General features: G+C 39.1%; 1 protein-coding gene across 7 annotated transcripts in view; it reads left to right on the forward strand.

Annotated features, from left to right (window-relative positions):
* The window catches only part of TMEM164 (transmembrane protein 164), a gene marked incomplete at its 3' end in the record, with an annotated part of 120254 nt that overhangs the window by 35073 nt on the left and 72017 nt on the right, over positions 1-13164 (forward strand). For 3 of the 7 annotated variants that reach the window (XM_083797437.1, XM_083797441.1, XM_083797436.1), the window contains 2 exons: positions 6704-6804; positions 7194-13147. The exons of the other annotated variants lie outside the window; for them this stretch is intronic. In XM_083797437.1, coding sequence (XP_083653563.1) covers positions 6704-6804; positions 7194-7400 — 308 coding nt within the window. Of the gene's footprint in view, positions 1-6703; positions 6805-7193; positions 13148-13164 lie in introns of those variants that run through there. 7 annotated transcript variants of the gene reach the window in all.

Below are 13164 nucleotides of genomic sequence, written 5' to 3' on the forward strand. Positions count from 1 at the left end.
CAACAGTGCATTAACGTGACCTTCTAAGATCAAGTATTAGAGACCTTCAGTGCTTTTTGGAGGACTTGGTTTTGCCAGCTCTTAACATGATGAAAAAAACCTACTTTGTGCTCCATCAACCTCAGAGGTTACACAGTTTTTGACCGTCTTGGTCTGTAAGCTAGTTTGGTCAGGTTCTGGATGGTCAGGTTCTGCTAGTTTGGTCATGTTCTTAGATGTGCACCTGATTTCAGAGCTTCAAATAGTTTTGAAGTTTAATCAAAGTGGAACTGTTATTTCCTTGGGGCTGTGAGCACTGGTCACTCCACAGTGGTTTGGAATAAGGGTTGATTTATACGGACTTCCTAACAGCAGAGTTGAGATCATCCATCATCTGTTTTGAGATCCCCAGTGTTATTTAGTAGACTTTACAGTAACTTAATGAAGTAGGCAAGGATGTTGGTATTGGGTATTTTTAGGGTTTTGTCACTTTAAGGAGCAATCTGATGTATGAATCTGAAGATCTAGTGTGGTTAATTAGAGGCCTTTATGTTGGTGTCACTTAATTATAACATGATTTGACACTTCAGCCTGCAGGGGGAGATGGTCACTAGCATCCACTCCGTTAAAACGGCCGGGCAAATTCTCAAAATTCACAGTTCAAACGCAGGTCATCCACTCTGTGGAGAGAGTAAATTAATTTGGTTGTATTTTAGGCAAGGGAAAAAAAACCACCACCACCTTTTGGAGCAAACTCTGGACAGTCATGTAGGCTGGCCCCATCTCCTTTTGAGAGCTGTGCACAGAGGGACAGACATACTGATCCTCAATACTTAAGTAGGTAAGTTGTTTGCTGGGAGCAGAGTGAGAATATTCAGCTTATAAGGCAAGTTTTGTATTGTCACGAGCAGTAAAGAAACCATCTCTCTGGCTCAGGTCACGAAGCCTTTTTCTTTTTTGATCTAATTGTCTTCAAAGGTGGCATCAGAACAGATTAATCTCTCTAGCACTGTCCATAGAAGTTGGCGAACCTCCCCCTGCAACAAAGCACGCCACCATCACCCTTCGGAAGACAGACAGAAGCTGCTCTGGCTAGCCAGCTTCCTTAAGGGCAGGGCAGTGGTTTTTACCTAACGAGAAGCTGGTCTCAGTTATGAGATGTAGAACACAGATAGCAAGTACAGATGGAAGGATCGTTTTTCCTGTAGCTGTAAACTAGGGAAGTAGAATTCAAGCAATTAGGGAATTAAACTTTTGCTTTTTCTTTGGCTGCTGGGAATTATATACCTTAGCAATCAAGGAAGAATTGACCATATATTTGAATATAGTTAGATAGTTACAAAGCTCGTTTATCTCCCTCTCAGTGAAATACTTTATAATAAGGGTTTCATTTCTTCCACTGAAACTCTTAACTACTTAGAGAGCTGTTGACTCTTGTGCACTGTGTAAGATTCACTGTCATCTGATTATGTTCCTGCTCTCCTGCTGACAGCTTCCATGTTGCTATTCCAGCTTTTCTCTGCCTCCCAGATCCCACGTGTTAGATGTAAGCGACTGGTCCACTGCCCAGCAGTGCTGGGAGCTGGCACTTGGAGCAGCAGGGCAGCTGTGGCACTGCTTGGCAGCTGGAGCTGTCTGCTGTGCTGCTGCTCCGGCTGCAGGCTCTTCTGCAGCTTGAGCGTTTCAGGCTGATCTTGTCTGAAGATTTAAGAGAGCCGGAGAGGAAGAGGAGGAGACGATGTCTCTGTCACATGACCCACTGAGCTTCATGCACTGGGCAGTTCCTATTGTGAAACACTTGAACTAAATAAGGATGTTTGTGTGGCGTTCTGACTGGGCCCAAGGTCTGTTAAAGACTTCCCTCTGCATGCAAGTTGCATTCTCAAGACTGAGAAGTTGAGCAAGTTTTTTTTACCAGTACGTGGAAGAATGACTAACTATGTGAAGAAAAAGGAAGAGCCTTCTTTATGGAGTATCAAAAGTCGCTCCTGACAGGAGCAGGTAATACAAGATTCCCTGTCCAAGGTGATTTTGACAAGAGTAGCTGACAGTTGGGAAATAACAATCTCCTGGCATAAGGTTGTATTTTGAAATCTGCCCATAAATTCAGAACAACTGTAGAGGAAATAGCAGATTTCAGGTGATAACTAGCTCATCCTCTTGAGAACAGTTTTTCTGTTCTCCCCCTGGAAAGGAAGTTTGGTCTCTAGGCTAGCTCAATAGGTCAAAATACACTATTGAAATTAACCCCTTGATTAAGGGAAATAAAATGGAATTAAGTTTGCTGTCACCTTTTTACAAGCTTGAAAAATGAAGGAATTGCAACAGTTGCTCTGAGTTTGGATCAAGTATGTGTAGCTGTAGTTGGGAGACTACTAAAGGAGAATGTTCGGGGCTGGAAAACTGAAAAATCTCTATCAAATATAGTGGCAAATAAAGCAAGACATTAATTAGGAAAGAGGGATTATTTTTAAACTCTATCAAATTTAAAAAAATATATACTGTATTTAGGTTCTAATTCTCCAATTCAAAGAGGAATAACTTTGTACTGCATTCTGTTTTCCTTTCTAGTAAATTGCGTTCAAATTTTTAAGATCCTATTATTTGATAACTTTAAATAAATGTCAGTAATTCCTAAGACACTAGACATTAATAACACTGGAACTAACACAGGACTTTGCAGGGAAAGATGGAAACCAGTATAAAATAAATTGAGTGTCTGTGTTGATCTTTCGATTATTCAAGCCACACTTCCATTTTATAAATGGCAAAATTAACTGCGTAGCTTGTTCAAGGTCACACAACTGCTTGCTGCAGAAGCAGATGAAGAATCCCAAGGCCCTCAACCTATATGAAGTCCTTCCTATCAGTGCTACTGAAATAATGAAGTTTAATCTAAACTGAAAGATCCACTGCCATGCTATTTCAACACAAGAACAAACATACAGCCTACTTGGATGACCCTGATTTGGAACAGTCTCAACTGTCTGGGGCATGAGCGTTTCTGAGAATGAGATTAGTGCGAGACTGGCAGCTGGATTAAATTTTTGAAAGTGCTTAACATGTAAGAACTGCCTGTGATCCTTTGTGGATAAAGAGATAGTGAAACTCACTGCCACATATTGAAATTGATTTCTCGTGTAAGCAGCAAATAGTTTTTGCCAAAGACAACACAGGCCATTCACACAACCACTCAGCTGGACCTTAATTTTCCTGTTTGTATGTTTTTGTTAGCAGACTGTGTACTACAGAAAATAGATCACGCTGCTCTGTTAAGCAGGCATGTGTTGAATAGCAGGATGGTACAGTACTAAAATCTATAGTGATTATTTACTCAGTGACAAATGTACAGAAAATATCCCAGGTATGAATTTAAAATTAGTTCCCCCAAATACACTTGGGAATCCAAAGCTCTCTGAAATGCTTTTCTGTGGAGGTCATTGTTTCCTTTTTGTCCCTTGATGTCTAGATAAAGATTCTGCTGAAAATCACACTATTGTTCTCAGGATTGCGAAGTCTAGCAAGGAGGAAATTTTCTCTTATATAGCAAGATTGAGGGTCTGTAGTGGGTGAGATGTCACAGTGTTTTTCTTCTTGTAAGTCTTGGAACAAAGAGAGGATGTAGCAGTGTGAAACTGGCAGCTGTAGGAACCTGAACATCTCTCCTAAGTGACTTCTGAAACGTGATTCCCTCACTAGATTGGAGCTGGACACAAGAAGCTGGGTTTCAAAGCCAAACTATGCCACTGATCCATTTTGTCATCACGTGCAATTTTACTTAAAAGTAAATACTTAATTTAATAATAAAATAATACTTAAATAATTAATTTATATATAATTAATATATTATATTAATTATATTAATATAATATATTATATAATAATTAATTAATAATACTTAAAAGTAATTACTAATAGTTGGGTCTTTCAATGACTGTATTCTCCCACCAATCCTGTTTCATAGTTGGGTTCACTTGTCTATTTCAGTGTTTATACACTGCCTGCACTGTAGGTCTCCCAAATCGTTCCCAATATCAAGGTCTATTATAGTTTTTCTGAGTGTTTACGTCTTTAGGATCTGTTCTCAGGCTTTACAGACACTTCTGATATAACATAAGCAGCTGCCAACTAGTCAAGTTCATGTGAAACTGAACATGATATAGCACCACTCTGCCAGTTTCTGGGAGCTGTTTTAGATGCCCCATGTCTGTCCATGTTCAAGAGGCACCTGGATGATGCCCTCAGTAAATATGCTTTAACTTTTGTTTAGTCCTGAAGTGATCAGGCAGTTGGACTTGATGATCTATGTAGGCTGCTTCCAACTGAACTATTCTTCTTCTATGCCTTATTTAAATTTTTTGTGTTTTGCATCTAGGCCAAACATGCCCATAAGTCTGCATAAGCAACACAAAAAGCTTTGCAAGTCAAAGTATGTTTTCTTTATCCTGCAGCTGGGAAGGTAGTATGAAGAGCTTCCTTATAGCTTGAGCAGGTCACTCAAAATTGGTGGCACAGCCGAAAATAGAGCTATGGTCTCCTAAACTGCAACACCAAGGCTAATTGCTTCTTCTCTTGCTGTCTACAATGAAAAACTATTTGCAAGGTAGTATCACGTACCTGCCATCCTACTGGTGTTTTCAGGCAGGGGAGTAAAATGAATTTCTTTGCTATTTAAGTGAAGCCTCCTGTACTGGTTTCTAAATAGGATACCAGCACTTCTGACATATGTAGCAAGCGTGCTCTAAGAAGTAGACTGGTGTGAGTTTTCTGCCTTTAACTGCAGGAGGACTCCACTTAAGGTTATTCATGTAGTCTTGTACCTTGGGATTTTGCTTATAGTTCAGACACTGCCTCTGACCTTCACTCACCCACTTGATAAGAAATCTTATAAGCTGCCTTATGCTTTCAAAGTAGCTTCCCTGCTCCTGTTTGTCTTGGTAGCACCTAGTAACAGTTTGCTTACTAAAACACAGCGTGCAGCTGTATTTTGGGTAATTACACTGATACTACTGCTCGTTGAAGTCACAGTGAGTGATATATGGGGTCATATGTGCTGCTGTCAGTCAAGCATACTATCAACTCCTCACTCTGTCAACTAGCAACAGAGAAGCTATGTTACATCGAGTGGACAATGAATACACATACGGTTTTAGAACATAAAGTATAGGTAATTTTGGTAAGAATATTCTAACTTCGAGAAAATTCTACTTAAATTGTATTGCTACAAGTAGCTGCTGCAAAATCAATCTAGATTGGCACCATGTGTATAAACTGTGGAAGAAAACTGCAGAGAAGAATTTTAAAAGCACAGCGGGGATTGAGAAAGCAATCCTCAAGGGATTATAAAACTGAGACAGCATGCACCCCTATACGGTGGTGTGGTAAAGCAGATAACAGCAGTTATTTGCCTTTATCTATGTAAAATAGTATACATAGGCACATTCGTACCAGCTTTAGTCTGGTGAATACTGTCATAGCTAGCTACGTATGTGTAGTTAAATTTGAGTTCCCAGTAGTGTTGTACAGCTGAAATCTGTTAAATTTTCCTGGTAATTACTGAATGTGCAAGCTAGCAAAGGCTAATATGAATATTGCACCCTGTGCTGTAAGCCATCCTTTGAGTACTGGATATACGTTCCAATGTTTAATAACATCTAATGGGTCAGAGTGTGCAAAGGCAGATAAAAATGGTGTATTGTTCTAATTGTCTGAAACACAACTTTTTGTAGCAGTTGAGTGGTATGACAGTATGCATATCTTTCTTTTGCATCCCTAGGTTATTAAAGTCTTACAGAAAATAGTATTTTCCCAGTCTTAAACAGAAGTTTTCGTGTCAGCTAATAAGTGCCTGACAACTCTGTACACTGTTTTTGTTATCAACATGCAATGTTGGACTATTTAATTCCAAAAATTGTCTGGTATCTAAGGATACTTTCATTAGATCTGACTTCTTTGGTCCATTTTAGATCATGTGAGATGTTGTTGTTTTATCACTAAATTGACAAAATCTCATTTTAGGAGTAGAGAGAAGCATGAGCCCAGGAAAAATGTGGTATTTGCTACTTCATTTGATGGGGAAAAGTATTTTACAGTATCTGTGATACCTGGTTATAAAAGTGTTTGTAGGGTAGATCTGAAAATATCTGCACAGCAGTTTTCACTTAAAAGCAGTCTGTCATTAATGGCTTGACTACTTTATGCAGCTTTTCTGTTCCTACACATTATTGGCACAAGTTATTTTTTAATAGTTGTTGAACAACTATAAAATAGGAAATGGCAGTTTGTCTGTGCTGTAATACAGCACTGCACATTAACTGCTGCTACCTGCGTTAGTTCTGGGCATACTTAAGTCATAGCCCCCATAAGAAACAGGTGTTTAAGTATGAATAACGTGATTTTTGAAAACTTCCTTGTATACCATTACTGTATTTTAGAGTATGTTATTTCTGTGGTAGAAGGCAAAATTGGCAGGCTTTAATGAGGTAATACAATGTATGTTTTAATGCTGGACCAGAAGGAGGGAAAAAAAGGATCAGGATGCTCCAGGTAAGAAATAAGGCTCTCAAATATTAATTATTATAATGTTATTCAGTAAGTTATCAGCTAAAGCCAGATGCCCTAGCATCCACAGAGAAGAAAAGAGAGGATTATTCATGAGTGTTTGATGGACACAGCAATTCAGCTGAATACTAACTGAATACTAATGTATTCCTTTCTTTTCAAGGTATCTACACTCCAGAACCACTCTCCAATTTCTGGTGGGCTCTTTTATCTACTGGGTTTATGTTTGTATATCATTTTAGCATCTTGCAGATTCTGGGTTTGGTAAGTAAACATGGGTTAATAAATGGATAGCTTGCAAGTACATTGAGAGTAGAAACACTGACTAGTTTTTCCAAGTGTCCAGATAGATAGGCACGGGTAAGACTTGCGTAAGGATTTTTAATTGCATGTTCTAATGGACACTTGTATCTCGTATCTCACAAGTGTTGGCAAAGCCTCTCATAAATCAACTATGTACCTGCACAAATCCATCTATTAAATGCAAAGCTGAATTCAGATCTGCTTTCCTTATGAAAGCTGCACTGCTTGTGTTGAACAAAGGATTGTCATCTAAGCAATTTTGATCATTACGGTAAATTACCATTTTCAGTGTCTGAATCAATGCAACACAAAATATTGTTAATTTATAAATCTGTTGTCCCTTTCCCTAGGTTACAGAAGTGAATTTGAACAACATGTTATGCCCAGCCATCTCAGATCCTTTTTATGGGCGCTGGTATCGAATCTGGGCATCTGGACATCAGACAGTCATGACTATGACTCATGGGAAGCTTGTAATCCTACTGTTTTACAGTGCTGTCCCCATCTTTAAATGTAGCGTGGACTTGCTTAGACTCCCAGCTAAGAAAATAGACTGAAATTTCTCCCCATGGAGTAGTACATACAGGAAGCAGAGACACCTATATTCATACTGGAAAACAAAGAGGAGGGATGAGAAGACAGTGCGTTTATATTTCTCCCCACAGTTTATTGCCTCAAAAACACCTCTGTTATCAATTGAGGGTTCTTCTTTTAACTGCTGTTTCTCACTGCCTCTTGCCAATGGCAAAATTAGTGGCCTTATTCTGGAAAAGGTTCGTGTTTTATATATTTTGTGTAGATTACAGTAGAATCATCTTGCTAATCCACCCTTTAAAATTAGGCCAGGATCTGTCCACATTCCAGCAAAGAGAGTGGCAGTGCTACCTCATTTTGACGACTTTTCCACTAAACATTAGTACAGTTATAATCACAGAATAGGAAGGAAAGCTGAATTACAACTCTCCACTGATGTGAACAGAACACAGCTTGAAGTGCATTATCCTGGCTTAACTCTTAGCACTTAAATGTTGCAAAATGGTCACAGTGGAATGATGTAGACGTGATCTCCCAGTCATAGGTGCAAAACAGTGAGGTTCTACTGTATTTTCATTAAGCTGGTTGAAAATATTGGGGAACAATAACTCTTTCAAAAATCATGGTTTTTTTTAGCCGACTACTTTGTTTCTTAAGCTGCTGAGGGTAAGTATCTGTCTGCTGAGGTCCCATCAGATCTTGATGCTTTGGAGATGCTTTTTGAATAAGTGGAAGAACACATTGAAATAATTTCAAAAGCCCATGTTACACATAAGCTACAATAGATATTTCATCCACTGTTCTGACCTGCCTTTAAACAAAATGTTTTTTGGCACTTAATTTAGACTGGAGAGAGAGTGGGAATAAAGAGTCCAATGTAAACAGTTTTATTTTTTTTTACTTGCAGTATCTTGAAACATTCCTCCTCTGTGCTCTACCCTGATTCTTAATAGAGTGATTAATGAAGAAACAAAATGAAACTATTTTCTTTCTCTATGACTCTAATATGTTCTGTACACTTTTTAAAATATAGGTACAAAAAGGAATGTCAAGTTAGCACAGGACTGAAAAAGCTGTGTTCCAGTTTACTAGTATGACTAAATTTTCTTGTCAACCTGTGTTTTGGAGTAGAACAGGATGTAGGTAGACAGAATTATAAATAGTAAACTGGCTAAGGGGAAAAACTGTTGGGCAGGAAGCTGGGAGGGCTTTGCTGTGTTCCTCCAGATAGCTAATTGCAAGCCTATTGTTGTGCAGCATGTGCAGCATTTCAGGGCTGCAGGGATTTTGTTGTACAAAAGTTTTTTTGCCATTTATAGTTTATTTGCATTGCGTTGTTGTAGCTGTGACTTGTAAGATTAAAAACAAAACCATTGTACCTCCTCTGGATGGATCACCCGAATACATACTCTGATGTGAAGGTACAGTCATTTATACCTCAAGAAGAAAAGTAAGAATGATAAGTGGTTGACTTTTTTTTTTTTCTTGTAAGATAAGTTTTCATTGGAGAGGGAACAAATGGCTTCTCCAAATATTTTTCACCCCACATGGTTTTATTTAAAAAAAAAAAAAAAAAGTAGATCTCAATTAGAAGTACTTTGTTCTACATTTGAATTTATGAACTTGCTTCTGGCTTTCTTCCATGCCTATAAACTAAATACCCTGTACTATCACAACTTGAGAACACGAGAGCAATCTAAACTATCTGTCAAGCATGGATAGCTAGTCCCAGTTATAGACTACACTACTCCTTGTGCTCTTACTCAGTGTGTAGGTTGAGAAGACTAAGCACCTGATACTAAGAAGTACCAGCTCAGAGAGTTCACTGGCAATTGTTGATCCTGCAAATGTCTAAGTAGGTACTGAACTTCGCTGAGTATCCCACTACTGCCTCAGTAAAGCTGGGCATATGTTGCCTAAGTAGTTGTGGAGTGGGGCCTAAAGAAAAAATGCATTGGTACTGAAGGCTTGAACCCATCTGTGGAAGACCACTTAATTAGCTGCTGAAGTACTTCAAGAGAGTCAGTATTGCATCTGCAGTTGATGAAATACAGGATGTTGCTGGGAGATGCTAAGATGGGCACTGCTGGATGTTAAAGCATGCTCTCTATTAATATACTTCATCTCCTATGAACAGCTAAATGTAGTGTTTCTGCCCTCCCCACAGTTACTGTCAACTGTATCTTGGTTTGTTTATTACTAATTTGGCAAAATGCCTTGGGTTGGATCTAGTCTGCTTTAGAAAGAATGTTTGGTGTAACAGTAGGATGATTTTGCCAAATTTTGCAAACACTAGCGTTATAATTTACTTAATTTGAATCACTATTTTTGAAGAATCTTTCCTGTTTATTTTTTCTTCAGAATATAATATTCAAGCTACTAGGAAAAAAAAAGTTACATGAGTGTAATGCCTTCCCGCCCCCCCCCCCCCCCCAAAAAAAAAAGCCAGCATTTCCTATCTTCTGCAGTCATATGCTTCAGGGCATTCATTCTAACCAGGTATAAAACAGCTCCTCTTTCTCACCAGTGACTGCCTCTGGTCAATTAAGACTACAGAAGCATTTACGTAAGCTCAGGTGTCTCAGTGCAGGCTCTTTTCTTGGAATGCAAAGCCCTTCTGACTGACTTAAAATTGAAGAGCAGGAATGGTGACTTCAAATACAGCCACCACTATGGGAAAGTCCCTAGGACAATTTGGTTTCTGTCTTGTGCTGGGACTCCCAGTCTTCTCTGTTACACTGGTCCAGTTGTTTTGAGCCACACTAGCCATTCTGGGCACAACGTCACAACAGCTAACAGAACAGTTCATCACAGCCAAAGGAAAACTCGTATTCCCTTTCCACACCTCACCTGTGCAGGTTTTGGTATCTGAACTGTTGTTTTTGCTAAAATGGCTAATTGAATGTGGTAATTCAGCAAAGAAGTAGAGAGCAAAACTATTACACTCAGTAAGGCTGTTCTGAGTGTCAGAAGAGTGGTGCCACTGGGATCATGAGGGAGGGCAGCAGTCAGAACCTCTTTGTGACGGTAAGCTGTGTTGACTTCTTTGCTTGATGTCGTCTGTTGATGAAGTTGGCCAAGTTATTGTTCCCCCTGCCCCTTCCTGAAGGTTATTTTTAAATGTGGTATTTCAGTTTGGTTTATGGGATGGTTCCCCAGCAAGCTATGCCAGCACAGCTGAGACGTGAGCTTCATGTATGGGGAAGAACAGGGCAGAAAAGGAATGAACTTCATATCCCTTACTCCCCAGCTGTCTCGGGTAGCTGTTTGGAAGATGCATCTTACAGAGCTTGTTCAGTATGTAGGATATTAGTTTGAACAGGAAAGCAGAATACTTAACCTCCATGTAGGAATATCTGTTTTCTTTCCTGGCAGATTTTCTTTTCCCTTAGCGGTTTATTTTGTGGGCAGTTATGCTGTACCGGTGATTTCTTTGCTTGCTTTTATGCTGGAAATTAAAGAGTAAAACTATGAGGTTTTACACTGGAGCAGTGCAATGTGTGATCGAAAGGGTAGTCCTGGCCCTCCCTAGTCAGATGTTCCTGAATCTTTTATCTCAGTGCTCACAGTTACGAAGATATTAGGGGCACATATGGTGCACAGCCAGAGGCTGGCCATATAGCCCGACAGACTGTTCCTTTCAGTAGGGGCCTGTATTTTAGAAGTGCTTAAGCTTGGTTATAAAAACTCACCCTGAAATGGCTTGATTTGCTGTCCATGAGCGAGTCATGTACAATACCAGAAAAAAATCTTGTGTAGTGCTTCCATCTAGATTTCATCTAAGTTATGTGTTCAGCTGTCTGAACAGAGCCTTCTATTCCAATTTTTAGTACATAGACACTCCAAACAAAAGAAACGAGGAGCAATGAGAATAGACTGTCACTCACTGGCAGAAAGGATAGTCAAACTTACTTCCAGGTATAGACATCAATGAAGCACTAGTAACTACAGCAAAATTGTTTATGGATTAGATTGTTTATGCAGCACTTCAAAGCACAAAAACGAGCAACTACAAATTCTGCATCCACCATAACTTCAGGTGATAGCCTGTGAATACTGAGATTACTGTGTCAATGATTGTGCCAAGGCTTTAGCTGTCCAGGACATATGCAGCATCTTTTTTTTTTTTTTTTTTAAGGATTCAGACACTGTAGGCAGTATTTGAGCTATATCTATTTTGTTTAACTTCCTTCTCTTTAAGCACCAAAGAAGAATTTGCATCTTGTTTCTTTTTGAAGGGTGAAAACTACTAGCTCTTGATCATACTTAAAAATTAATTAAAACCCCTGTCTGTGACCACAACACCCATACTTTGTTGGGTTTGGTTCAGCTTCTTGTGGGCTTTAATTACAAGCAGCATTTTTCAAGCCCTTGTGCTTAAAGCACAGCTACATTGCTGAAGCTGGGAGACATAAAACGTCAGTTCATTTGCATACCTTTATTTTATACAGTACCTCATGGTAGATCTATCCCTCTGTCTCTGACCAGAATCAGGGTTTTGATATTTCTGTATATTTGATAATAATTTGTAAAGCGTACCTGTATTTTCCTTTCAGAAATGGCTACTTGCAACTGTTCAAGTACTGTATTTTACTCTTAGATCCTAATTCTTGTGTCTAAACTACAGGCATGTGTTTCCTATGCATTTATACCTAATGGCGACCATAGATTGTGTTATTTTTCTTGCTGTTGCAAGTCATAGAATGATTTGGGCTGCAAGAGACCTTGAAGATTGTCAAGTCCAACCATCAGCTTGACTTACGGAGTCCTACCACTAAACCATGTCCCTTAGCGCCATGTCTACACGTCTCCTGAATACCTCCAGGGATGGGGACTCCACCACATTCCTGGGCAGCCCAGTCCAATGCTCGACCACCCTCTTCGTGAAGAAATTCTTTCTCATGTCCAATCTAAACCTCCTCTGGTGCAACATGAGACCCTTTCCTTTTTGCATCCTATCACTTGTCACCTGAAGTTGGTTCATTAGCGGTGGATTCTTAGGAATTAAAAGCTCTAAAAAGGAAAAAAGAAAAAAAAAAAAAAAGGTGGGCATATGTCAGCCCTTCTGTTAATAGCTGGAAGGCTTCTACAGGCAGACAGGTCAATGTTAATGTTTTCATTTTTACAGTGACAAGATACATAACAAATCTGTTCATTTTTGTGACCTCATACTCAAGATGCTATTGTTGTATATCTATATTGCAGCTTTTAGTAATTTAGTAAAGCCAAGCTGTTTTTAAAATGATGTTATTTTTCTGCAGGGTCAATTTTGTACTTTTTTTTTTTTAAATTATTCCTGCATTTACTGAGTCATTATCTCAATGCTGCAGAGGATGCAGCAGGCAGAACGGTAAGCGTACCCACACCACTCTTGCCAACCAAACTGTGCCAGGGAGCTGGAATTGCTCAGGTACTGGACTGATGCACAAAGCAGTCTTTGGAAACTTGCAGTTCCTCTTACCGAACCCTCTAGTTCAAGTGTGCTGTTACCCAGGCACAGAATGGAATGGCAAGGGCAAGGATGGATGTGGAGAGGTTCAACTTCCACATATGCTGTTAGTTCTGAATAATTTGTAAGAGTGTTATAAATTTTGTAAACTTTTTAATGTGCTAAAACTTGGTAATGAGGTAACATTTACAAATAAGGGGTAATTTGTGAACTTGTTTTTGTATTTTGGTCTGATCTTTTGTGTTGTTGTACCCTAAGTCCAGCTCACTGGGCAAATAGTTGTTAAACCTTTGAATTAAAACAAATAAATGCATTTTAACGGTACTGTACAGTTTTGT

The sequence above is a fragment of the Anser anser genome, assembly GCF_964211835.1.
Source record: "Anser anser genome assembly, chromosome: 13".
Taxonomy (NCBI): Eukaryota; Metazoa; Chordata; class Aves; order Anseriformes; family Anatidae; genus Anser; species Anser anser.